General features: G+C 40.2%; 1 protein-coding gene across 5 annotated transcripts in view; it reads right to left on the bottom strand.

The window, feature by feature from the left end:
* Positions 1-4,112: 4,112 nt before the first annotated feature.
* The window catches only part of PLEKHH2 (pleckstrin homology, MyTH4 and FERM domain containing H2), a 108,396-nt gene continuing 86,000 nt past the window's right edge, over positions 4,113-26,508 (bottom strand). For 2 of the 5 annotated variants that reach the window (XM_034659063.1, XM_034659065.1), the window contains 6 exons: positions 21,866-22,007; positions 17,133-17,278; positions 13,100-13,229; positions 9,928-10,014; positions 7,163-7,300; positions 4,113-6,198 (listed from right to left, as the gene is read on the bottom strand). In XM_034659063.1, coding sequence (XP_034514954.1) covers positions 6,013-6,198; positions 7,163-7,300; positions 9,928-10,014; positions 13,100-13,229; positions 17,133-17,278; positions 21,866-22,007 — 829 coding nt within the window. In that variant the 3' untranslated portion in view covers positions 4,113-6,012. The other 3 variants (XM_034659064.1, XM_034659066.1, XR_004624856.1) reach the window with 3 other exon arrangements.

The raw sequence follows: 26,508 nt of genomic DNA, 5'->3' as shown, positions 1-26,508 counted from the left end.
TTGAATGCTCGGTAGACCCAGCCTCTCTGGCCCAAGATGTCTTGAATATTGAAGGCGATACTCTCCTTACACCCTTAAGCCCTGTGGCTTGGTGTAATGCTGTAATGTTCGAGAAGGTGGGCTTTAGATGGACTTAGATTTCCGTTCTGACTTCGCCACACTGGCTAAGTTGCCACTTCTCCACACTGGGTAAATCGCTCAGTATCTCCAAGCCTCAGTATCTGATCATGTAAAGCAGGGGAAATTTATGAGTTTGAAATGAAATAAATATATGTAAAACATAAATTATGTGTGCCTGACACACTATAAATGCTTCATGCTTATTATTATGCTGTAAGCTACTGATCAGCAACTTTGAAAAAAGAAACACAATGATCACATTCCAAGAAATGTAGCAAAAAAATTTTTAAGGAAAGAAAAAAGGTATTCACGACCTAAAACCTTTGGGAACAAAATCTTTCCAATGCCTAGGCACATTTTGAAGACATAGCAGACTACAGTTGCAAATGGAAAGGGATGTAATGGGACTGCAGTTCAATAGAGAGGATGATTGCAAGGGAGGATGGTACACCTGCCACTGAACCAGCATCTATATCCTGGAGCTAGCCTGCCTCTAAGTTCACAAACTGGTGTGGGACAGAGGGTAATGAATTATAATAACTGGAGTTCTGGAACTTTGGAAGCCCTTTGTATATTAATTAGGAAGCCCTGTTGATATGAATAACAAAAGTGGCAGCCAACATTTTGCCATTTGCTTGCTCTGTGCAGGCACACTACTAGCATCTTAAAGGTATAATTGTTTGGATAACTGCGATAGAAGGTTGAAGGAAGAAGCCTGGTAAGAAGGAAGGTAAAAGTTGTCTGGCTGGGCCATGGTCACCAGCATTGGTTCAGAGTTGAATCAGTGGATTCCACTGATCTCATTGAGCAGATGAGTTCCCTTTTCTACCCTTATGCCTCCTGAGGCTTCATATTTGGACAAAGTAAGTGACCTTCCTGGGTAGATGAAAATTGTTCTTAAGGTAGGAATATATAAAGATTTGAGCTGCCCTACTGGGTCACCCCTAAAAGACTCAAGGATTTCAATGGTGGTAATAGAGGAGAAGACAATTTTATAGTGCTTGCTGGGTGGAATAAACAGCAGTGCAGAAGAATAAAAACGTGTGCAGAGTGTGTTTGGGGAATCGTGAATGATTGAGGTGCGAGCGTATGAAGTGTCTGGTGTGACTACGGTGGAAGAGCAAACTGGGTGGGTAGACAGGGCTTCGTTGAAGGATCTTGCAGCCTGGATTTTACTGGGTTGGTTGTGAGAAACCAAATATGATTTTATTTATTTTTTATTTATTTTTATTTTTTTTAAAGATTTTATTTATTTGAGAGAGAGCGAGCACGAGATGGGGGAGGGTCAGAGGGAGAAGCAGACTCACCGTTGAGCAGGGAGCCCAGATGTGGGACTTGCTCCCGGGACTCCAGGATCATGACCTGAGCTGAAGGCAGTTGCTTAAACAACTGAGCCACCCAGGTGCCCCCAAATACGATTTTAAAATAGGGGTGTTCCATGACTGGACCTGAGTTTCAGTGAGATAATTTTTTGCAGCTGTGTGAAAGATGTTTTGGCGTCTGGAAGTCCAGATGGAGGCTATTAACAACAGCCCAGACAGTGACAGAGTTTTCACATTTTTTCCCTTCTTTTCAAAGTTATATAAGCTTTTGTAGAAAAAAATAGTATACGGAAAAAACGAAGAGGGTGAAAGCAGCACACCCCAGAAGCAAGAACTTCTAAACATTTTGGTATATTTCATTCTAATCTGTCCTCTTACAGTTGAGATTTTACTGTGAAGTTAATTAACGTTCTGATTGTAACATGTATTTTCCATCTCACTTTTTAAAAATCCATCATAAACGTAACCTCGATGGCTGTATAATATTCCACTATACAGGTTTCTCATAATTTACTTAAGTATTCTCCTCATATTGAGCTTTTTTCAATTTTTTTTTTTTAGAAAGCGAGCACACATGCCTCATGGGGGGGGGTGAACAGGTGGGGGTCGGGCAGAGGGAGAGGGACCGAGAGAATCTTAAGCAGTCTCCCTGCTCAGCCTAGAGCTGGACTTGGGGTCGATCTCATGACCCCGAGATCATGACCTGAGCCGAAATCAACAGTCAGATGCTTAGCCAACTGTGCCACCCGGTTGTCCCTCATATTGAGCATTTGAAGTGGTTCAGAATAAACACCTGAGTTGGGCCCAGTAGAGCTTCTCTGGGATTTTTCAAACCAGAATTGGGAAACTCAAGTCATTCCCTTCTGGAGGAAATTGGCATGTTTTCTGCTGAATGAAGAAGCTGTTTTGTTGAGAAGTTCCTTTTCTATCCTAGATATTAACCCCTTTATCAGATACATGACTTGTAATTATTTTCTCCCATTCTACAGGTTGCCTTTTCACTCTTTTTGTTTTGTTTTGTTTTGTTTTTGATGTGTGGAAATTGTGCGGTCTGGAGTTGTCCCATTTGTCTATTTTTTTTTTTTTTTGGTTGCCTGTGCTTTTGAGGAGTTATCTGATTGAATAAAGATGCCAATGTAATCTACCTTCAGAAAGGGATACCAACCCCCGTTCACCCACCGCTCCCATTGATTAGATGATGTTAGGGAAGTGCTGGAAGGAAGGGTACCCTGTATTCAAGTGCTGTGGTGAACATTTGTGTCTTGTTCTGGAATTATTCGCTAATAGATGTTACCCTAGTAAGCAAGGTTTTGTTTCGTGACTATTACTGGACCTAAAAATACTTATAAAGCATACATATAAAGCATACAATGAAGATTTCGGATTGACGTTGACGTTGATTATAAATATGCCTCCAGAATCACTGTGACTATGTTTGATATAGGTAAAATTAAGTTCAACAGGTGAAATTATGGTATAGAGCACCTTCCCACTTAAGTGCCCAAGAGAAGCCTGAGTCTTGGTCCCACTGGGATAAGGATGAATCTTACTTTACCTTAAATATCTGTGTGTGGACTTTAATTTGGAGGGTTTTTTTTTTTTAAGATTTTATTTATTTATTTGAGAGAGTGTGTGTGTACGAGTAGGGGGAAGCCCAGAGACCGAGGGAGAAGCAGACTCCCCACTGAGCAGAGAACACGGACACCGGCTGGATCCCAGGATCCTGAGATCATTACCTGAGCTGAAGGCAAACGCTTCACCAACTGAGCCGCCACCCAGATGCCCCTTAATTTGGAGTTTAAAATTACTCCTGTAGCAGTAAAATCCCTTTCTTATTCCAGGGAAAAGAGAGTAGGGAAAAGCAAGAGGAGATACCATTTCTCCATGAACCGGTTAGCAGAGAAGCTTCTCCACCCTCTTATTCCTGCTCCTCACTTCCCTTCCCTCAGTCCCCACATTCCTGGATCTTTGATCCGTAGGAATCAGTCCAGAAACTGCATTGGGGAAGTCCTCATTCCATGGCAGCAGGGGGTAGGTGAACTGGTGAAATGTGTTCTTGGGTCCTAGAAATACTTTAAGTCTTTGTCCAGAGAAATATGATTATCTGTGGTGGTTAATTTTTCAGGATTATACTACATTACAATTGGTAAGTGCATTGTTCTAGGAACCTGGCCACTACGTATTTTTTCCTTTGGGAAAAATTTCCAAACAGTCAATTAATAAGTCTTTTTGAACAAAGACTCTATAAGTTGTGACTAACTTTTCTCGTAAATTGAGAGTTAAATTCATTTCCAAGCTAGGACACTATTTGACTTTAAGGACACACACATAAAAAATCCAGAACATTTAAAATAAATTTTTAGAACACAGTCCATCAACTCTCCTGTATGAAAATAGCTACTTATGGAACTTATTATGAAATCATGGGAGAACCCCATGATTTATACATATTATATATGTGTCAATATGCATACAGACATCTTAAAATTACAATTTGCCAAAAGGGCTTCCTTTTATATGGATAAAACAAAGCAACACTGAAGACAAAGCATGAATGCAAGAGAAGGAGGGAATAACTACCATTTTCACTAGTAGTACACCTCAGCTTTGACAATGAAAACATTAGGTACTTCTTGAAGATTGTTCAAAAGATAATGCTCAAAATGGGTTTTGTAAATCATTTATTATGATTGAAAGGGAAGAAAATGATAGGAGACAAATATTACAATTAAACATGTAACATTATTCTCTTGTAACCCATCATAATAACATACTTCGAATTTTTTAAATGGCTATGTAAGTAATTTCCCAGAAAATAAAATTTTCACATCATCAGTTACAGAAAATTGATTTCTTTCCATCAAAATATTTTATCTCTGTTCTATCAAAAATTAATGCCAAGTATAAGGTACCACCATTTAAGCTAAGCCTTCACTACTTGTTCAAATTAGAAGATCTGGAGGGGGGTGTGCTGACCAGATGGTGAACTAACTACTGCATGAGAATAAAGGCCTCACACATATGTAAGCTACGCCATGCCTCTGGCTCACCAAATAATGATTTTTGAACAGTTTTCTGGGAACTAAGAAACTCTGTTGTATCCCAGCCAAAAGACTCCTGAGAGTCATCCCAAACTGGTAACCAGTTTATTCTCAAAAACCAACTTGCTTATGTTGTGGCTCGAAAGATTTAGGGGAAACAGTAAATGGAAATCTACTTCTATGGGGTTTTTGACCTTTTTGTCATTACCAATAAAGCAAAATCTTAGTTGAGCACTGTATTTCTTGGCTCCACCCTTTCTAAGGATGCTAATATGAGATGGAATTATTTTTAAAAGGCTTAGTGCGACAACAGTACATTGCCATGGGTGAAAGCAGCAAAGAAGAAAATATGAAGGCTCTGCCAACAAATTAATTCAGCAGCTAACATTTTTTTTTCAAATTGGTTAAAAAACGTACCACACACAAAGTGATAAATATATGTGCAAAAAATAAATACAAATATTCTATACATAAATAAAATTAAGTATACTCACTACTATTGCAATTAAACAGTTTTACAATATAATTTTCATGTCTTATCACAGTTTCATTTTTATCATGAATACTAATTACTTTGTTTTGACACAAACTGGAACGAACAGACCACCTATGTAACCTAGCAAAGCAATACATTTCTAGACTCTCTCAACTAAAATTTTACCTGCTTTGACAGAAGATTTTTCTTTTAAAAAATATTTCGAGAATTTATGGTAAAACTATAATGAAAAAGGCATATATGAGGGCAAAATATAAGAATTGTCTTTGTTTTCAAAGATATTATTTAACAAATTAAAGTCAAGATGAACCAGCATCAAATGCAATGAGATGTGGGCAATACTCCAGTGAACTCGGGCTATGCAGTAATAGCCTAGGAATGTGGGGGAATCACTGTCTTGCTTCAAACTTTGCACTCCAGTGATCTGAAAAGGTGACGGAGTATACTTTCTAATACCACCCAGGAGGTTCTGGTGACCGAGCTCCCATTTTCTCACCATGATTCATAGTGCCAGATTTACTGCACTTGCTCTGAAAATTTACCCCTGAACAGCATCCTGTGGCTGCTTCTGACGCTGTATCCTCTATTTCTTTCCAGACACCATATCATTAATTAAAAGCACATTTAATTACAGTACTCGATTTTTTGGCAGTGGGCATTTCCAAATAATCAACTGGTTTGCCAAATGAGAGTTTGGAAATCTCCCTTTGCCAGAATATTTTTTTTTAAGATAAAAAAATGCCATATTGCACGATGTGTCTGCTGGCAAGGGACAAAGGAGGTGGGAAAAATGCCGAATTCTGACCCATTTAGTCTAAGAGAAAATCAGCATGTGGGCTAATTTTGTGTTTATGTTTTATTAGTCATATTCATTTGAATATTTAAAATTCAAATAAAAGAAAGGCACCCCCACATTTTTAAAGTTTGAAATACCAGTGTGTGGGTGCCATGCCGTGTAATGTAAATGAACTTATTTGCAGCTGATGCAGCCATCACCCAGGGGACAGGAGTGAATGTTCAGGCTCCCCAGCTTTCAGAGTAAAGTGGGTCCTTTAGTCGGTCTGCTACTTAACAGAAGGGGCTGGCTTCCCACTGCCCTGGCTTCCGGTCCCCGTGTCTGGGCTGAGAGCAGCGCTGGAGCTGAGAGGTGGTGAAAGGTTGCCTTTTGCTGATGGAAGTTGTTTATGTAACTGGCGATCAAAAGAGTGATTTCAAGAATCTAAAACAAGGAAGATAGAACTGTTAGTGCGCTGGAGAAGTTCTCATCACTTCCAAAAGAGTAAATGGCTGGCCACAGGTGGTCTCCATTTGCAAGTGCCCAGGCTTCCAGAATTCCCTACCCTCTGGATCAGTGAAGTACTTACAAGTTCAGCACCATCAAGGCACTGACATATTTTCCTGCTGCTTCAACCAGGAGAAAAAAAAAAGGGTCTTAAAAAACAATCAAATTTAGTGGCAATATTTAAAAAATGTGACAATAGTGCAAGTCTATCGATTATCTTAAAGCCACATCTGTGTATAAATGAATTAAGTTCAGCATGGAAAGTATTTATTTAAACTAAATAAAGTCCTGAGTATGCCTCGATCTTCTGCACTTACTGGCTAACTGCCTTCTCTTGAATGTCTGCCATTTAAAAAAAACGTTTCAGAGTCTAAAAAAGTAATCTCTTTAAGTTGACAATTTTAAGACAGTTAAAGTTTTAGGAAACTCAGTTTCTCATTCTTTTTACTAAAACTGGAATTATATTCTAAAATGTAGCCCTTGTATTTATTGTTTTTGCTTACAGACATTAAAACTACGAAGAACATGTAACGTCTTAATTATAAAAACTACTCTTCTCACTAATGAGTCGGTAACGTGAATTACCCCACGTAAATAAAGTTCCTGACACCAACTTACATCAAGACCACTTATTTTGAATCTTCTGTACACCAGGCACTCGGCCAACGCATTTAACAATTCCGTCATTTAATTCTTAAGCCAAAAAAGGTAGGTAGCATCATATATTTTTTTAGATGAAGAAACCAAAGCTTAGCAAGATGAGGTAAGCCAGAATTTGGACCTAGAACTGTTTGATTATAAATAAATCTGTTTTCCCATCTGCAACTTAGTTTTTGCACAATAAATGTTTTAGCAAGAAAAAAGCTAGTATAAAAAAGTTAGTAGAAAGGCTTCTACTCACCTTGGGTTTTGCCATGGCAAAAAGTAATTTCTCTGTTGGTTTGTCCTTTGAATGTGTATTGTTAATGACTATCATAAAATCATCTTGATGACCTCCAAAGGTCATTAGATTCTTGTACACATAGCTGACTATTAACCTCTTCAAAGAGAAGAAAAAGTTAATATCTTATATACTTTTGACTTTCAAAGAGAGATGAGAAATGATTAATAACACATTTCCATTAAAGTGCTGATATTAATGAAACTAATGTAATATTATGTGTTAACTATACTAAAAAGAAAAATGCTGTTATTAATTAATCATATATAATAAAAATTGTTTTCTAAAATAAAATCTATTATGATTCAAAATAGACAGTTTTATGTAGACATCATTTATAATTAAATACAGTTTGATTCTGACACTAATAACTCACTGTGGAAAAAACAGAAAATACAAAAGAAAATAAAAAGCACCTATATTCCAGCATCCAGTGGAAGACCACTGTTAATACTTTGTATGTGTCCTTTAAGATCGATGTCTATACATATCTGTATTAGGTCGAACCATATGAAACGGATATTTTTAAGGTAAAAAATGGTCAAATATTGGCAAATCCATATGGTTCATCTTGATATATAGATTTTGATATAAACAGAAAGAGTATCATGCATATTGTTTAGGATTCTGCTTCTTTTTAAATGTAATAACAAATCATGAATACCTTTTCATGACAACAAATGTCCTTGTATAACATCATTTTAAGTGATTTGATAGATAATCCTTTATTTAACTAATTTCCTATTGCAGGAGATTTAAATCATTTTTTATTTGTTACTATCTTAAGCAATACTTCAATGCATACATTTGACACATTTCATAAAACACATACCTAATTATTTCTTTAGTTATAAATCTCAATAACCGGAATTGCTACCTCAAAAAAGTAAGGACAATTTTGAGAATATTTCCAAACTCTCCTCTGGAAAAGTTATACCCAGTTACATTCCCAGCACTGTAGTCTTGCTAACACTAGATATAATCATTCCTTTAAATCTCTGCCAACCTGACTAGAGAAAAGTAGAATCTCACTGTTTTAAGTTGAATGTATTTGATTACTAGTGAAATTAACACTTAAAAATACATTTATTGCACATCTGTATTTCTTCTATGAATTCCCTTGGCCAATTTGTCTATTGATGTGTTTATCATTTCCTTATTGTTTTGTAAGTGTATCAACCCTTTGTCATATATGCAGCAAATATTTTTTCCCCATCTGTAGTTAAAACAATTTAAAAAAATTAATTAAGAAATGTACAGCCTATAGGTAAAGGAATCTGTGTATCTAAGATTAGCTTGCAAGACTTTGAGCAGACCATTCCAGCACTGAATGCCCCATGAACTGCAGCCCACCAGGTCCACCTCCTGGCCTCTTTGTCCATCTCCCAGGATCTAGGAAACTGGCTTACTTACCTAAGGTAACTCAATTTTTTGTTGACTTTAGGTCACTGATTTTAAAACCTATCTTCAAGTTACCCATTCAAGAACTAAAAAGCATTCAGGAAATATAAAGAAAGCCCTTTAAAAAGGTTTTTTTTCGTTGTTTTTGTTTTTTGTTTTTTAGCAATTATAAGGAGAAACTACTGTAACACTAAAGAATTTCTTGGTTTCCAAGAAATTCTCAGTGATCCCTGACTACAGCCAGACATAGGAGAGCCCATTACGTCTATCAGGAGAATTTAACAATTCCTGTCTGCCAGGTTTAAAAAAAAAAAAAAGGAACATATGAAATATGATAGAAAATAAAGCAAATTTCAGATAAATACATGAATATGTAGAAAGCACAGTTTGACTTAATATTTAATCATGTGAAAAGCTCTAAAATAGCACATACGTACAAGTGAACTGGTAAGTAATATTACAGAAAGATACAGAAATTGTTACAAAATTTGGTGTTAGGAACACCAAACTTAAACTTTGGTAATTAAAGTTTCTACATTAATGTTATCTTAAAGGCTTTCATTTTACACTGGAAGCAATCTTCCTAACACTATAAATGAATAGTTGTTTTAAAAATATAACTGTGGTCGGGGCGCCTGGCTGGTCCAGTCAGTTAAGCATCTGACTCTTGGTTTCAGCCCAGGTCATGATCTCAGGGTCATGAGATTGAGCCTCACATTGGGCTCTGTGTTCAGCTCAGAATCTGCTTGAAATTCTCTTTCTCTCTCTCCCTTTGCCCCTTCCCACCATGCTCTCTCTCTCTTTCTTAAATAAATAAGTAAATAATAAATAAAAACCTTTTGAAAAACTCAAAACAAACAAAAACAAATGCAACCATGGTTGCAACTGAGTCATGGTATCTTAATATTTTCCTCATACACAATATAAAACCTATCTAGGGGCGCCTGGGGGTCTCAGTTGGTTGAGCGTCTGCCTTCGGTGTAGGTCATGGTCCCAAGGTCTTGGGATCGAGTCCCGCATCCGGCTCCCTGCTCGGTGGGGAGCCTGCTTCTCCCTCTGCCTGCCGCTCCCCCTGCTTGTGCTCTCTCTCTCTTTCAAATAAAATAAATAAAATCTTAAAAGAAAAAATACCAAAAAACCTGTCCAATCTGTTTTAAAAGATGAAATTATAATCACAGTTGTATTCGTAAAATGACTATTTGCTCCACAGCACTAGGAAAAATGTTATCTGTGTATGAGAAAAATCATATGAAGAGATCATTACCATCTGCGTACAATACACTGAGCAATGCAAATAGCTGACCGAATGCGAAACTTAATCTTACCATGGAGTTGTATTCTAAGATGCTTAAACCATCCTCATGGATGGCCAGCCACATGGAAGTACTTCCGAGTGCCGACGGAGTCACAGGCTGTGAAGAGGTGCAAAGACACTGCAGCGTAAATGCTAAGCACGGACACATTTTCTGTCAAAATGCTGTGCAACATTTACAACAACATCTTATTTAAAAATCTCTTGGGGGGGAGAAAAAAAGAAACAAACCTATGGGGGGGAATCTCTCTTGGGACGGAGGCAGTATCATGCAGTGGAAAGAGCAATGACTCTGGTATCAGGAGATGTGGGTCTGGGACCCAAATGTGCCATTTGTCAGCTGCGCATTTGGACGAGCTACTGAATCTCTCCAAGGCTCAATTTTCTCATCGTTAGCATGGGGACAACAATGTTTAATCTTCTTTTTCTTTTGTTTTAAGAGGCTAATAGTTAATAAGCTTGTAGGGTTTCTATGATGACCAAAATCGTAACGAAACCAAATACGCTCATGTGCTTTCTCAGGCGTGTGTAGTGTTACTTCAACGTACAGGATTAGTATTACGAATGCGCACTTCTTCGGAGAGTTTATTAAATCTGATATTCAATGACTAATAACAATAGAACAAAAGGAAAATATGAAACTCTGTGATGAATGGTAATGAGAAACACCAACATTTTCATTAAATTCCTTTTTCTAAAAAAGCAATGAAATTATATTAATAAAGAGAATCTCACCACTAACCCCCAGTTAAAACCCATGAATGTTTTTGAGCATTTTACAATGATTGCTTAACAATAACTGAATTTAACAAGAACTGAAATTCTAACAAAAACTTAACTACTTCTCTTAAACCTTATAAAAGAAGTTAAGACTACAAGGGCACCTGGGTGGCTCAGTCTGTTAAGTGTCTGCCTTTGGTTCAGCTCCTGATCTTGGGGTCCTGGGATCGCCCCGCATTGGGCTCCCTGCTCAGCGGGCAGTTTGCTTCTGCCTCTGCCTCTGTGCCTCCCCCCTACAACGGCTCCTGCTAGCTCACTCTCTCTCTCAAATAAATAAAATTTTTAAAAAAGAAGTTGCGACTATAGGTAAGAAACTGGGATAAATCTATAGCATACATACAAATTTATAGTATTTATACATATACTATATTTGCATATCATAAAACTTTTCAGAATCTCATGTCCAAAAAAACCCCTGGGTCACTGTCTCCTTTGTTTGCAAAGGATAGGCAAGCATTCCAAAGGACGCCATTCAACCCATCAGCGCTTTGACAAACAAAACATCATTTTTGTTGTTCTTGGGTGAAACAAAACATGGTATGTACATGCAGTGGAACACTATTTAGCTTTTAAAAAGAAGGAGGGGGCGCCTGGGTGGCAGCGTTGTTAGGCGTCTGCCTACGGCTCAGGGCGTGATCCCGGCGTTCCGGGATCCAGCCCCACATCAGGCTCCTCCGCTGTGAGCCTGTTTCTTCCTCTCCCACTCCCCCTGCTGTGTTCCCTCTCTCACTGTCTCTATCTCTGTCAAATAAATAAATAAATAAATAAATCTTAAAAAAAAATAAAAAAGAAGGAAATTCTGAAACATACAGACATTGTGCAAAGGAAAATCAGCGAATCACAAAAGAACAAATACGGTACGATCGCTCTTACACAGGGTTTCTAGGGCAGTCAAATTCACAGAACAGGAAGTAGAATGGTGGTTATGTGGGCTTGGGGAGAAGGGGGAAGAGGAAGTACAGAGGTTTAATTTGGGAGGATGAAAATGTTCTGGAGGTGGACGGTGGTGACAGTAGCATAAGAATGTGAATGTACTTAATGTCACAGAAACGTACACTTAAAAATGGTTAAAATGGTATATTTGATGTTATATATATTTAGCCCCCCCCCCAAAGGATGTCATTAAGCAAACAAAGGAGAGGTCTTCATAGCATAGAGGAGGAAAAGTGAGCAAAGAAAAGATGCCACTCATACAACATGCAAACGCTACATATTAAATACTATTTCTGTGCTAAAAAGCACAGAACATATGATCAAAGATGGATATTCAATATTTCTTCTAATGCTGAAATTAGAATTACGATTCATTGTAAAATGCTGCTCTACAGTTCAAATCTAGTCCTTATATTTTTAGAAAACCTATGTTCAGCTCCTTGCAAATATATTAATTTCAGGGACGTTTAAGCATACTGACTTTATCACCCACTTACTTAGTCCACAGTTTACAGTGCCAGTGGCAAAATAATTTCTTATCTCGCAGTGATACAGTCACTCATGGAAGCAGAGTATGATAGCCTAGATTTTACTCTTCTAGTCCAAGTTCTCATGTATAGATGATGAAACTGAGGTCCACAGAGGTTAACTGACTTGCCCAAAATGGCACAGTGATTCAGCAAACATTTATTCAGTGATAATTCTGTGCAAAGCATAACGGTGAGCACGAGAGGAGGATTTCAGGGTCAGTGAGTCTATACCCTCAAGAGGTGTGCCACTGATTAGTGAGGACAGACCAAACACGCACACAGATAGAACACAAGACCAGAAGCATTTCAGGAACCGGAGAGAGTACAAAGTGACTTTCTTGGGGGCCTGGGCTGCCTGCCCCCCAAACCCCCACCAGCAGGGTCCACCTCTCCTTCCTCAGTGCTCCCACAGCGCTCGTCCCTGTCCCTCTTAACCCTGTTCACCCAGTGCTTGTTTTCTGCCTGTTGCAACACCAGTCTGTGAATTCCTAGAAGTTCGGGTACAGCCCATCTGAAACCATGGGCTTCTGTATCGCTAGGTACATACTGTTTGGCAAACAGACGTCGCTAAACATTAAATACACGAGTAAACCAAATGAGTGACAGAGTAAATGACAAATGGGTGAGAGGCTAAGAGATGGTCGAAGAGAAAAAGTGGAGTCTGGTGGTCACCTTCAGTCTCCTGGAGCCTACGGAGTGTGAGTGACTCAAGGCGGGGGTGGGGGTGGGGGGACGACAGAGGGCACAGATGATGGAGAAGCTGCTGATTCCTTAGGGTCCCTTCATTGTTTTCTTCCCATTGTTGGGAATCTCATTTCCTTTTTAAAAGCCAAATATACTACACTTGGGAACTGTGGTCACTGTTTGACTTCACTGAACTGAAGAGAGTCAACCACACAGGAGAAGGTTTTCATTCGGCATCTCCCTCCCATCCTTTCTTACTTTTGCAAGAAACAACTTGGCACCAAAGAATGGCCACTTCCTGGCTACTGTCAAATAAATGCGCACACAATCAGCAGCGCTGTGTCCCCGGAGGGCCATCCATCTGGTTGACAGTCGCTGGCACAGCTGCCTAAGAAGAGAACAAAAATGAAAAAGCCAAAGCAAAAGCAGAAACAGTGTGTCGGCCTCCCCCGGCAAAGAGCTGCTTGACCCGATCGTAGGCGTGTCCGGGGACACCCAGGCATCACCCAGGAGGAGCTGTTCTTTTGTGATTCCCATCTCACCACCATCCACCCCTTGTCCTTCTAGAACATTCCTCTCACCAAATCATCATACTATTAGTGCTCTTGGCATGACCTAGGTTCCCCATCTCCCACTCCCCTCTCCCCCCAGTCAGGCAAAGTTAAAAAAAATCTAAGCTAACATCAAACCTTAGAGTAAATTAGACTACAAAGGTAATTTTTCATGGGAATAACTTTCATTTTAAAAGAGAAGTACAAGACACTGAGACCAAAGAATGAATCCCTAATGGCGGAATTTTAGGTGCTACCAACCCCTGGCTTGGAGAGATGCTGGCTGTGGGGAAGATGCCTTACATAAAATCACAATGGCAACCACTTACTCTACATAAATAAAAGACTGATCTTAAATGTTTCCATTTTGGAAAACTCATGGTGAATTGGATTTGCCCTCTTTTTCAATAGAATCAGCTTTTCTTTATATATTCTCTAAAACCAAAATTCGAAACCAGTTGAATTTAATTATGAATTTATATTAAAAAATCTTGTGTAAGAAGATAGCTTTCATGCCAATTTGTTTTTAATGGAATACCCTAAGAGATAAAATGTTTTTGGCACACACTTTATAAAATTAAACACAGTACTGGCCATTTTTTCCCTTTTATTAGCAGGATTAATTTGGACAAGAATGAAATAAGATCAAATGAAAAGTAGATCTTCTAAATTAAGGTAAAAAATTTTTCCTTAAAAAAACTTTAAATACAGATTCTCAAGTTTCTGGGCCCATCTTAAATAAAAAGATCTGCAACCTCTTGGGATTCAGCAGTATTAAAAAATCTTAAGAAAACTGTCATGTATAATAATTTTCATCTTTAAAGTTTGAACAGAAGAATATCACCAAAAGCGCAGCATGACTCTGCCCTTTAAAGAGTTACAAGCAGGGGCGCCCAGGTGGCTCAGTCAGTTAGGCGTCCGACTCTTGGTTTCGGCTCAGGTCAAGATCTCAGGGTCGTGGCATTGGGCCCTGTGTCCAGTCCTCGCTCAGTGGGGAGTCTGCTTCTCTCTCTCCCTCCGCCTCTGCCCTTCCCCTGCTCTTGGTCTCTCTCTGAAATAAGTAAGTAAACCTTCAAACATAAATAAAGAGTCACAGGTAGCTCCTTACCTTAACTGTTCTTCAGAAGAGTCATCTCTATACCTTTTAGGATAAAATTTTTCTATGACTTGTTTTAGAGTTTGATTTGTTTTGCACTGATTAGTAACATGTCCTGCTGGAGTTGAAAAGGGTCTTTCAAAATCTCCAATCTCCACCTAATTGGAAATCCAAAGAGAAAATATAGAATATTGACGAGTTTTTAGAAAATTAGTTTTAATCCTTCTAAACATTCTTTATAATATACAATATATAAAGCTATTTGTCATGATTGAGTGATTATGGAATTTATAATCATCCATAAGTATTATTAATAAAATCTAAATTCCATTTGAATTCTCATTTTGAAAAAAATCTATAATTCAAACATTTCAATTCCATTTCTGTGCAAACCACTCTTAGTTAATGTTGTCATCTAGTAGTATTTCCTAGGGGCCACTAATATTATTACCCATAACAGCACAGAATAATGTTTCATTTTTAAGGTACTATTTTTTTTAAAGATTTTATTTATTTATTTGACAGAGAGAGAGAGACAGCCAATGAGAGAGGGAACACAAGCAGGGGGAGTGAGAGAGGAAGAAGCAGCCTCCCAGAGGAGAAGCCCAATGCGGGGCTCGATCCCAGGACTCCGGGATCACACCCTGACCCGAAAGCAGACGCTTAACAACTGAGCCACCCAGGTGCCCCTTTAAGGCACTATTTTAATTGCTAATAATAAGGCAAAACAGAGCCTAAAAATAAAAGACAAAAAAAGCTATAAAGCTATGAAAAGTCTCAAAAAAGTATTATTTGCACTTTCAAGGGTCCCTACTGAATATAATGGAGCAAGAACTATATTCTCGTTACTTTCTTCCTAGATTTTCCCCATAAATCGTTCTGTATCCATCCCCTTATTCTGTTATTCTGGGACTAGAGCCCTCTATTCCTCTTTCTCCCTGAATGGAAGAATGTTCAATCATTATCTCCATTAATAAGGCTACACAGATGCCGTTCTCTACCTACCCAACCATCTCTCCATCCACTCACCCACCCACTCATTCATCCAAACCTAGGTTGAGTCTCCATTATATGTCAGCACTGTCGTAAGTGAGGTGAGATAAAAAAAACAGTTGAGCACAGTTCCTACCCTCAAGGAGTTTATTGTCCAGTAGAGGAGACTGAAGTATAAACAAGTTGTTTATACTTGTAATGACTTGTGTCAAGTGCCTTATATAGGGTACCAAAGAGGGCTCGAGGAGGGATCCATCCAGGCTGGGTGGGGTCTCCAACTCAAGAGAGCCCTCTGTCTCCAGGTAAGCCGTTAGCACAACCAAACTCTGAGATTTGACCCCTTTGGCTTCTCTTTTCTAGCTCTTAGTCTGACCCACTGCTGTCTAAATTCCTCATCTGAGCTTTGCCCTTACAGTATATTCTAGCTGTCTAGGTCTCTGCCCCAGTTTCTAACTTGTGGGCTTGGCCCTGCTGTTCAAGGCCATCCCCATCTCCTACCCTCCTTCTCTAATTTCCTCACACCAAATACAAGTCGTCCATCTGCTCTTCAAATATACTAAAATCCTTCCCCCAGAGCAAGCTTTTTATTGTCCTCACCGACCACCAGGTCATACTCAGCACAGCTACCTGTGAAACATGAAAGCAAAATTTCACCCCCAGGAGGATGGGAGTTGGACAAACAGTAGTTACAAAAATTGGCCGTTCAAGGCAACATTTCCTCTTAAGGCCCTATAGTGGAATCTCCAAGCTCAGCGTCCCCTCTCTCAGCACCTGGCNTAATGGCGGAATTTTAGGTGCTACCAACCCCTGGCTTGGAGAGATGCTGGCTGTGGGGAAGATGCCTTACATAAAATCACAATGGCAACCACTTACTCTACATAAATAAAAGACTGATCTTAAATGTTTCCATTTTGGAAAACTCATGGTGAATTGGATTTGCCCTCTTTTTCAATAGAATCAGCTTTTCTTTATATATTCTCTAAAACCAAAATTCGAAACCAGTTGAATTTAATTATGAATTTATATTAAAAAATCTTGTGTAAGAAGATAGCTTTCATGCCAATTTGTTTTTAATGGAATACCCTAAGAGATAAAATGTTTTTGGCACACACTTTATAAAATTAAACACAGTACTGGCCATTTTTTCCCTTTTATTAGCAGGATTAATTTGGACAAGAATGAATAAGATCAAATGAAAAGTAGATCTTCTAAATTAAGGTAAAAAATTTTTCCTTAAAAAAACTTTAAATACAGATTCTCAAGTTTCTGGGCCCATCTTAAATAAAAAGATCTGCAACCTCTTGGGATTCAGCAGTATTAAAAAATCTTAAGAAAACTGTCATGTATAATAATTTTCATCTTTAAAGTTTGAACAGAAGAATATCACCAAAAGCGCAGCATGACTCTGCCCTTTAAAGAGTTACAAGCAGGGGCGCCCAGGTGGCTCAGTCAGTTAGGCGTCCGACTCTTGGTTTCGGCTCAGGTCAAGATCTCAGGGTCGTGGCATTGGGCCCTGTGTCCAGTCCTCGCTCAGTGGGGAGTCTGCTTCTCTCTCTCCCTCCGCCTCTGCCCTTCCCCTGCTCTTGGTCTCTCTCTGAAATAAGTAAGTAAACCTTCAAACATAAATAAAGAGTCACAGGTAGCTCCTTACCTTAACTGTTCTTCAGAAGAGTCATCTCTATACCTTTTAGGATAAAATTTTTCTATGACTTGTTTTAGAGTTTGATTTGTTTTGCACTGATTAGTAACATGTCCTGCTGGAGTTGAAAAGGGTCTTTCAAAATCTCCAATCTCCACCTAATTGGAAATCCAAAGAGAAAATATAGAATATTGACGAGTTTTTAGAAAATTAGTTTTAATCCTTCTAAACATTCTTTATAATATACAATATATAAAGCTATTTGTCATGATTGAGTGATTATGGAATTTATAATCATCCATAAGTATTATTAATAAAATCTAAATTCCATTTGAATTCTCATTTTGAAAAAAATCTATAATTCAAACATTTCAATTCCATTTCTGTGCAAACCACTCTTAGTTAATGTTGTCATCTAGTAGTATTTCCTAGGGGCCACTAATATTATTACCCATAACAGCACAGAATAATGTTTCATTTTTAAGGTACTATTTTTTTTAAAGATTTTATTTATTTATTTGACAGAGAGAGAGAGACAGCCAATGAGAGAGGGAACACAAGCAGGGGGAGTGAGAGAGGAAGAAGCAGCCTCCCAGAGGAGAAGCCCAATGCGGGGCTCGATCCCAGGACTCCGGGATCACACCCTGACCCGAAAGCAGACGCTTAACAACTGAGCCACCCAGGTGCCCCTTTAAGGCACTATTTTAATTGCTAATAATAAGGCAAAACGGAGCCTAAAAATAAAAGACAAAAAAAGCTATAAAGCTATGAAAAGTCTCAAAAAAGTATTATTTGCACTTTCAAGGGTCCCTACTGAATATAATGGAGCAAGAACTATATTCTCGTTACTTTCTTCCTAGATTTTCCCCATAAATCGTTCTGTATCCATCCCCTTATTCTGTTATTCTGGGACTAGAGCCCTCTATTCCTCTTTCTCCCTGAATGGAAGAATGTTCAATCATTATCTCCATTAATAAGGCTACACAGATGCCGTTCTCTACCTACCCAACCATCTCTCCATCCACTCACCCACCCACTCATTCATCCAAACCTAGGTTGAGTCTCCATTATATGTCAGCACTGTCGTAAGTGAGGTGAGATAAAAAAAACAGTTGAGCACAGTTCCTACCCTCAAGGAGTTTATTGTCCAGTAGAGGAGACTGAAGTATAAACAAGTTGTTTATACTTGTAATGACTTGTGTCAAGTGCCTTATATAGGGTACCAAAGAGGGCTCGAGGAGGGATCCATCCAGGCTGGGTGGGGTCTCCAACTCAAGAGAGCCCTCTGTCTCCAGGTAAGCCGTTAGCACAACCAAACTCTGAGATTTGACCCCTTTGGCTTCTCTTTTCTAGCTCTTAGTCTGACCCACTGCTGTCTAAATTCCTCATCTGAGCTTTGCCCTTACAGTATATTCTAGCTGTCTAGGTCTCTGCCCCAGTTTCTAACTTGTGGGCTTGGCCCTGCTGTTCAAGGCCATCCCCATCTCCTACCCTCCTTCTCTAATTTCCTCACACCAAATACAAGTCGTCCATCTGCTCTTCAAATATACTAAAATCCTTCCCCCAGAGCAAGCTTTTTATTGTCCTCACCGACCACCAGGTCATACTCAGCACAGCTACCTGTGAAACATGAAAGAAATTTCACCCCCAGGAGGATGGGAGTTGGACAAACAGTAGTTACAAAAATTGGCCGTTCAAGGCAACATTTCCTCTTAAGGCCCTATAGTGGAATCTCCAAGCTCAGCGTCCCCTCTCTCAGCACCTGGCATGCTGCGTGGCACAGAATGAGCACACACGTTTGCAAAATAACTGAAAATGTGCTCAGAGGATTCCTAACATGACTGCCATCAACATGACACCCTTCCAGATACTATGTACAATGACTCACGTTTAGCTCCAAGAATTTCCTAAGATGGAGAATATCATCAGCAAGGACCTACAGATATGCAAACCTACAATAGGAATAACCTTTCTTCTACAGATCTCAGATTAGTATATTTCATTTGTCTTCATAAAGACTACTCTGAGGAAAAGGAAAAGGGGTATTGTTTAAGTTTGCTTTCATGGATGGAGAAATTATACTTTTTAGTCAGTAACACGTTCAGAATTTTCTAGGTGTATGTATAGTCTTACCTCTCTACTCCTTCCCTGAATTCATCTAAAACATGTTTGCAAACTATGTTATAATTTATCTTGGAGAAACTGTCTGACAAAATTAAAAGCTGAAGTAGGAAGACTAACTTAAATTTTAGTAAAAATGCAAGTGCTTTTTAACACAGACTCTGTGCCGTTAGAGGAATAGAGACTAGAATGGCAAGTGATAGGAAATAATACCTAATCCTATCACCAAGAAAATATGTGACCTATTTGTCTTTTCCCTAGCTTGGCATCATATGCAAAAAAGAGAACCTTCAGTGTAGCATGAATGCTTCAAATTTTGGATGTCCATAAAATCGTTATAAAAATGAAATAAATTATCAACTATTCATTCATCCAAGGGAGAATGGACTACGTGTATGGCACTGTGCTAGGTACAGATGAACAGGGACAGCCCTTTCCCTCAGGGAGGCTACTGTCAGGGTACAAAGCTGAAACAAATCAATAATAATAAGCCACTGAGGTAAAGACAGTACTGTGCAGGCAGAATAAAAACCCCAAGAATCCAGGAAGGTTTCCTGAAATAAGTGAACCCAAGATGAGAATTAAAGGATACACTGAAATTAACAGGTGAAGGAATGGCGGTAGAGACATTCCAGGGCAGAGCAGACAAACAGGCAAACATGAGAGGTAAGAAAAAGTGAGCCATATGCAAGTCAGGGAATTATGCAGGGAAGCAGTTTAACGCTTTGTTGGAGCATAAAGTTCAAGGCAGGGAATATTAGCAGATGACGCGGGAGAGGCAGGCGGAGTTTAGATCACGGATGTCCTTCTGTGTAAACGAGGGGATGACACAGCTAGCTAGATTCACGTGTTTGCTAGATCCCCACCCCAGCTCCTAGTGCTGCCGAACAAACTACCACGGCACAGCTTCCAGGCCCGGGCCTTAAGAAAATGGTAGCCTCCACTTGTCTCTCTTTTGGCACGTTGCTCTCGCCATCCAACCGCCATTCTGTGAGGAAGCACACGCAGCCACATTCCCGCTGACAGCCCCAACACAGGTCCCAACACACAGCTGGTGACAGACACCAGCTGTGTACATGGACGAGTCTTCAAATGACTCCAGCCTGCAGCCACAGAGTCACAGCTGGCCTTTGCGTGAGGCCAGCTGATGCCATCTGCCCCAGAGACAAGCTGTCCTTACTCATCCCTACCCAAACTATTTTTTTTAAGTGACAGATTCTTGGAGTCATCACTTATGTAGCAATAGAAAACTGAAACAATCTCTCTAGCATCTGGGTGGAGGACAAATTTGTGGGGGATCAGACCAGAGAAAAGCTCACGAGTTAGAAGTCTGCCTCAGGAGGGATGGTAGGACATGATGGTGGTCCAAATCATAGCAATGGTGGCCGATGTGCAGATGAGTGAAGAGGAGCATGTATCTAAGACTTAAAAGGCGTGGGACACGGTGACTGGTGGGACCCGGTGAAAGAAGGGCAGTCAGTGAGGATTCCTGGGCTCGAAGCTTGTACTGGGGACTGTGCGGAGACAGTAGCACAGTGAAGACACAGAATGTGAAGGGAAAGGAGAGAAGACAATTAGTTCTGTTCTTGCTATGTCGAATTTAAGGAGCCCATGAAAGAAGTGAACTGGAGAGAAAAGATTTGGGAATCAATGGCAGGGGGTAGATAAAGAGAGGTCCTGGGATGGTGTGCAGAGTGCAAGGACCAAAAACCTTGGGGAATCTAAGCCTTTGTCCTGATGACATATCATAAAGTTGCCTTAACATTTTCCTTTAATTAACCCATGCACAGACTCAGGTGAGTTGTCTCTAATGACTATTCTCTTTCCTCCTGAGTAATAAAAACCTTGAATTTAGCTGTGCTCCTTGCTAACCCAGCTAAGACCACATTTGCTAGTCTCCCTTGTAGGCTGGCAAGGCCATATGACCAAGTTTTGACCAGGGAGACATAATCGCAAGTGTTCTATGTAACGTCTGTAAAGTTTCTCAAAGATAGGAAGGTATGCCCTATTTCAGCCCTTCCTCCATCATAATGCCTGGAACACTGATGTAATAGCTGGAACTCTGGCAGCTCTCCAGGACCATGAAGAGGACACGCTAGGGGAAGAAGGATGGAGAACAAGATAAAGCCCATGCCTTTGATGACTCTGTACAGGTGTCAGCATGCCTCTCTCTACATGAGAAACAAATATACTTCTATTAGGATTAAGTCACTATTAATTTCTGTGTGTGTGTTTATAAAAGTCTGAACTTAATCCTATTGATACAATAGGTAAACCAGAGAAAGTGCTCTAGCCTTTTCAAAGACCGACTCCTATTATATTACTGAATGATTTCAGCAAGGCGCCCTCAGCCCTGCCCCTCTACACTCAAACTCCTTTATTAAATGCAGAGCCTAGAGGGATACTTTCAAGATAATTAAGAAACTAGGTTCCATGAGAAATACTGTCTCAGTTGATACCACTATAGTCAGCAATTCTGAGTCAAACTGTAATTACAATGCCCATAAGTTTTAAGGTGTTAATCATAGCAATGTGAACTTAAAGAATTACATGATATATTGTTTTGCTACATTTAAATCAATGTAGAAATTACTAAATATGACTTTATAGAACATGGAAGTTACCTGAGCTAAAAGAGCCGCCATTTCTAATGCCAGATCCTTGTTCAGAGGAAAAAGTCCATTTATTATTTGATCATTTGTCTGGTACATTAACAGCAACTTTTCTCTATCAGTCTCTCCACGAGCTTGCATTGAGAAATATAGTCTAAAAAAAAGAGAAAATCTTTCATTAAATGGCATTCTTACAAAGGAAGAAAGTAAAGACGAATCCAGAGGACTGATACAGGGTTATTCTAAAGTGGTTCCCCAAGTGATACAAACTAAGACAACTACCATTTGTCAGTGATTCCTGTGTCTGTTTCATATATCATTTTCAGCTGCTTTGAGTTTGAGGAATGCTTCTATGCTATTTTTTATGCCCTAAAATGCCAAATCCAGGGGCGCCTGGGTAAGCACAGTCGTTAAGCGTCTGCCTTCAGCTCAGGGTGTGATCCTGGCGTTCCGGGATCGAGTCCCACATCAGCTCCTCCGGTGGGAGCCTGCTTCTTCCTCTCCCACTCCCCCTGTTTGTGTTCCCTCTCCCNGTAGCGCAGTCGTTAAGCGTCTGCCTTCAGCTCAGGGTGTGATCCTGGCGTTCCGGGATCGAGTCCCACATCGGCTCCTCCGGTGGGAGCCTGCTTCTTCCTCTCCCACTCCCCCTGTTTGTGTTCCCTCTCCCGCTGGCTGTCTCTCTGTCAAATAAATAAATACAATCTTTAAAATAAATAAATAGGGGCGCCTGGGTGGCACAGTGGTTAAACGTCTGTCTTCGGCTCAGGGCGTGATCCCGGCGTTATGGGATCGAGCCCCACATCAGGCTCCTCCACTATGAGCCTGCTTCTTCCTCTCCCACTCCCCCTGTTTGTGTTCCCTCTCTCTCTGGCTGTCTCTATCTCTGTCGAATAAATAAATAAAATCTTAAAAAATAAACAAAAATAAATAAAATAAATAAATAAAATGCCAAATCCTTAAGTGCTACTGAGGAAGAACGCGAGGCACTGAGTGAAATTAAACATGCCCTCTCTTGGAAGGGATGCTGATGTAACCCTTCCTTTCAATGGGCTGTATAAAAGCAATTTTCAAAACACTCATAATCTTTCCTAAATACATTAGACATACCCGGGAATAGAAAAGGAAAGTTTCAATTCTAAATCAACATCAATGGGTGGGGGTGGCAGTTTTCTCTGGGGGTCTAAAAGATCTTATTTACACATTTAAATGTTTTGACTTTTTTTGGGGGGGGGTGGGCCATATCCGAATAAGCAGCTTTAGGAGTTCAAAAATAGTCTACATGTTGTTATTACTTGTTAAAATAGGAGATCTCTTTTGTTTGCCAAGGAGGCCTTCAGGAATTCAGTGACCTTCTTTATTTATTCATTATGTCGCTGCACTATTTGGGAGATCTCTGGGGGCTCTGACTTCAGGCTCCAGACCAGGCACGGGGTGCTGTCAATGCTGTAGATGTTACGACAGTGGGGTGGGTAAGCGATACCTTGCCATACTTTAAAGATTTATTTACTTATTTGAGAGAAAGAAAGAGAGTGATCAGGGTGGGAGGCAGAGAGAAGAAGAGAGAATCCTCAAGCAGAACCCCCCTGAGTGCAGAGGCCGACATGGGGCTCGATCTCACAATCCTGAGATCATGACCCGAGATCATGACCTGAGTCGCAATCAAGAGCCTGCCACTCGACTGGCACCACCCAGGCACCTCCTTGCTATACTTTAATATTGGCAGGACAGCAGGAAAAGAGAGATTCAGATCCAGCATGGGCTAGGTGTGTGCCCAATTGGCCATAAGTGGATTTTCAGCCTTTTTTCTCCCTACACGCTTGCAGGAGAGGGCACACTGGCATCAGTTATAACATCTTTTGCGCTAATTATCTCTGTTGGCAGGGACTGAGAGGGCGGCAGGTCAGAATCTCAGGGAAGCATGGTGGGTGTACTCTGAAAAGCTCTTCCTTCTCATGATTCTGATAATTCTTCCCACCACCCACCACACTTCGGAATCACTGGCCAGGCAGTCATTCAGCATGGTCTCTGGAAAAAACAAATCCTAAGCCCTACTCATCTGTGACTGCATGATGACAAACTGTTAACTCATAGAAGACTATGGCTGGGCAGTAGAAAAAGAATCTAAATTCAAAGTGCTATCAGCATGGTGATATAAAATCAAGAGAATAAAGTTAAAGATGAAAGCCCTCTCTTTTTGGCATAGCTTATTTCTCCACTTGAAGTTAAGAACTATGTCTTACTCGTCACTGTAATCCAGTCAAGTTTAACTAAGGTTCTTAAGAGAAGTTTGAACTGGTAATATAGCTAGGAGGGGAGAAAAGAAGCAAATGTGCAAATGGCCACAGGCAAGAAGAGCTAAAGTGCATTTTCTATTTCTTCTGGCATGCCCAAAAGATGGAACCTAGGAAGGGGAAATGAGTTCTATAGGCAAAAAGGGAAAAACAATCCTGGACACGCATATAGGAAGAGAACATGGAGAATCGCTGACTCATGCCCCTAATGAAACAGTGTGGGCTCCAACAACAATACAGGGACTCGGACAGAATGTGGAGAGGAACCAAAGAGTCACAAAAATGATCAAGAGTCAGAAACTCAAATCCACAGTCTTGAACAGATAAGGTGCCAGGGGAATGTGATGTGAGTGTCTCCAGTGTGACCAGCTTCTAGGCACTCCCAGTCCTAAAGAGGCCTGAGGCAGAGAAGGAAGTGGGCTTCTGTCCTGCAGGCAGCGCCGGGGTCAGACGGCAGGGGTATTCGCAACTGTCCACCTCGTCACTTGACACCAGGAAGCGGAACGCTGTGGAATGGAAATGCCATCACTATCAAGACCAGTTCCGCTACCTGGACATGGCTTCTGGACTCGGCAGGGCACCCAGCACTTCTGGGGGACCTTTTGCTTGCCTCCGACTGGCTCCATATTTCATTCCTAGGAGCATTTATTTCTTGCTGTCGTCTTTCTCCTCCTCTTGTTCTCCATTCTCCATTTACCTTCCCTTCCCAAGTCCGTCCGCCGTGGTCTACTGATAAAACTACTGAACTGTGGTCATGGCCCCCCTTTGCCTGCTGCCTCTATGGCTACCGGCTCAAGTCATCTGCTCAGAAGGCACTACTCTGCAAAGCCTTCTTCCATCTTCCCACAATGTCTTGTACATTCACACATTATGGTCATAGAAAGAGCCAATATGGATGAGCATTTACTGTGTGGCTGGCTCCAATTCGGATTTACATTTGCTGAACCTAGTCCTTCAGAAACCCTCGAAGTAGATACTGTTTGCATTTCCATTTCATGCAGAAGGTATCTGAGGCACAGAGATGGTAAGTGACTTGCTCAAGGCCACACAGTGAGTGGGACAGCCAGGACAGTAACCCAGGTGTTGTCTCGCAGAGCCCTTGTTCTTCACTACTCCGCTCTACTGCTCCCATTACAGGATTAATGACATTGCTGAGATTTCATGTCTGTCTGTCTCTCCCTGTAAACTGGAAGATTCTAAAGGGTAGGGGAGTTTTTTTTCACCTTTGAATCCCCAGGGCTTTGATAAGGACTGGCACGGGCACACACTAAATGGACGTTTACAGCATGAATGGGTAAATGAATGGTAGTCAGCATCGCTACATACGGAATTATTTGCCAAAAAAGCCTGTAAAGTCCCCTTCTGTAGCCTTGGGTAAGTGACTTAACACTCTGAAGCTTCAGTTTCTTCATCTGTATGATGGGAATAATAATAATACCCATCTCACTGGGGGTGTTGCTAGGATTGTATCAGGAGATGCATACAAAAAGCCCAATCCAGGTCCTGCTGTGTGGTAAATGGTCAGTAAATGTTGGCTATTATTATTACTGTTAGTATTATTATTAGGGTTCTTTTCCAGTGGTCTTTGGAATCACAAGAATCTCTTCATTGTGGATTTTTTTTTCTTTTTTCTTTTTTCTTTTTTTCTTTTTTCTTTTTTTTCTTTTTTTCTTCCCTGTAAACTGGAAGATTCTAAAGGGTAGGGGAGTTTTTTTTCACCTTTGAATCCCCAGGGCTTTGATAAGGACTGGCACGGGCACACACTAAATGGACGTTTACAGCATGAATGGGTAAATGAATGGTAGTCAGCATCGCTACATACGGAATTATTTGCCAAAAAAGCCTGTAAAGTCCCCTTCTGTAGCCTTGGGTAAGTGACTTAACACTCTGAAGCTTCAGTTTCTTCATCTGTATGATGGGAATAATAATAATACCCATCTCACTGGGGGTGTTGCTAGGATTGTATCAGGAGATGCATACAAAAAGCCCAATCCAGGTCCTGCTGTGTGGTAAATGGTCAGTAAATGTTGGCTATTATTATTACTGTTAGTATTATTATTAGGGTTCTTTTCCAGTGGTCTTTGGAATCACAAGAATCTCTTCATTGTGGATTTTTTTTTCTTTTTTCTTTTTTCTTTTTTTCTTTTTTCTTTTTTTTCTTTTTTTCTTTCTTTCTCTCTCTCTCTCTTTCCTTCCTTCCTTCCTTCTTTCTTTCTTTCTTCCTTCCTTCCTTCCTTCCTTCTTTCCTTCCCTTTCTTTCTTCCTTCCTTCCTTCCTTCCTTCCTTTCTTTCTTTCTTTTCTTTCTTCCTTCCTTCCTTCCTTCCTTCCTTCCTTCCTTCCTTCCTTCCTTCCTTCCTTCCTTC

Source organism: Ailuropoda melanoleuca, chromosome 4, assembly GCF_002007445.2.
Source record: "Ailuropoda melanoleuca isolate Jingjing chromosome 4, ASM200744v2, whole genome shotgun sequence".
NCBI lineage: Eukaryota > Metazoa > Chordata > Mammalia > Carnivora > Ursidae > Ailuropoda > Ailuropoda melanoleuca.
This window is presented reverse-complemented; position numbering and strand designations above follow the sequence as displayed.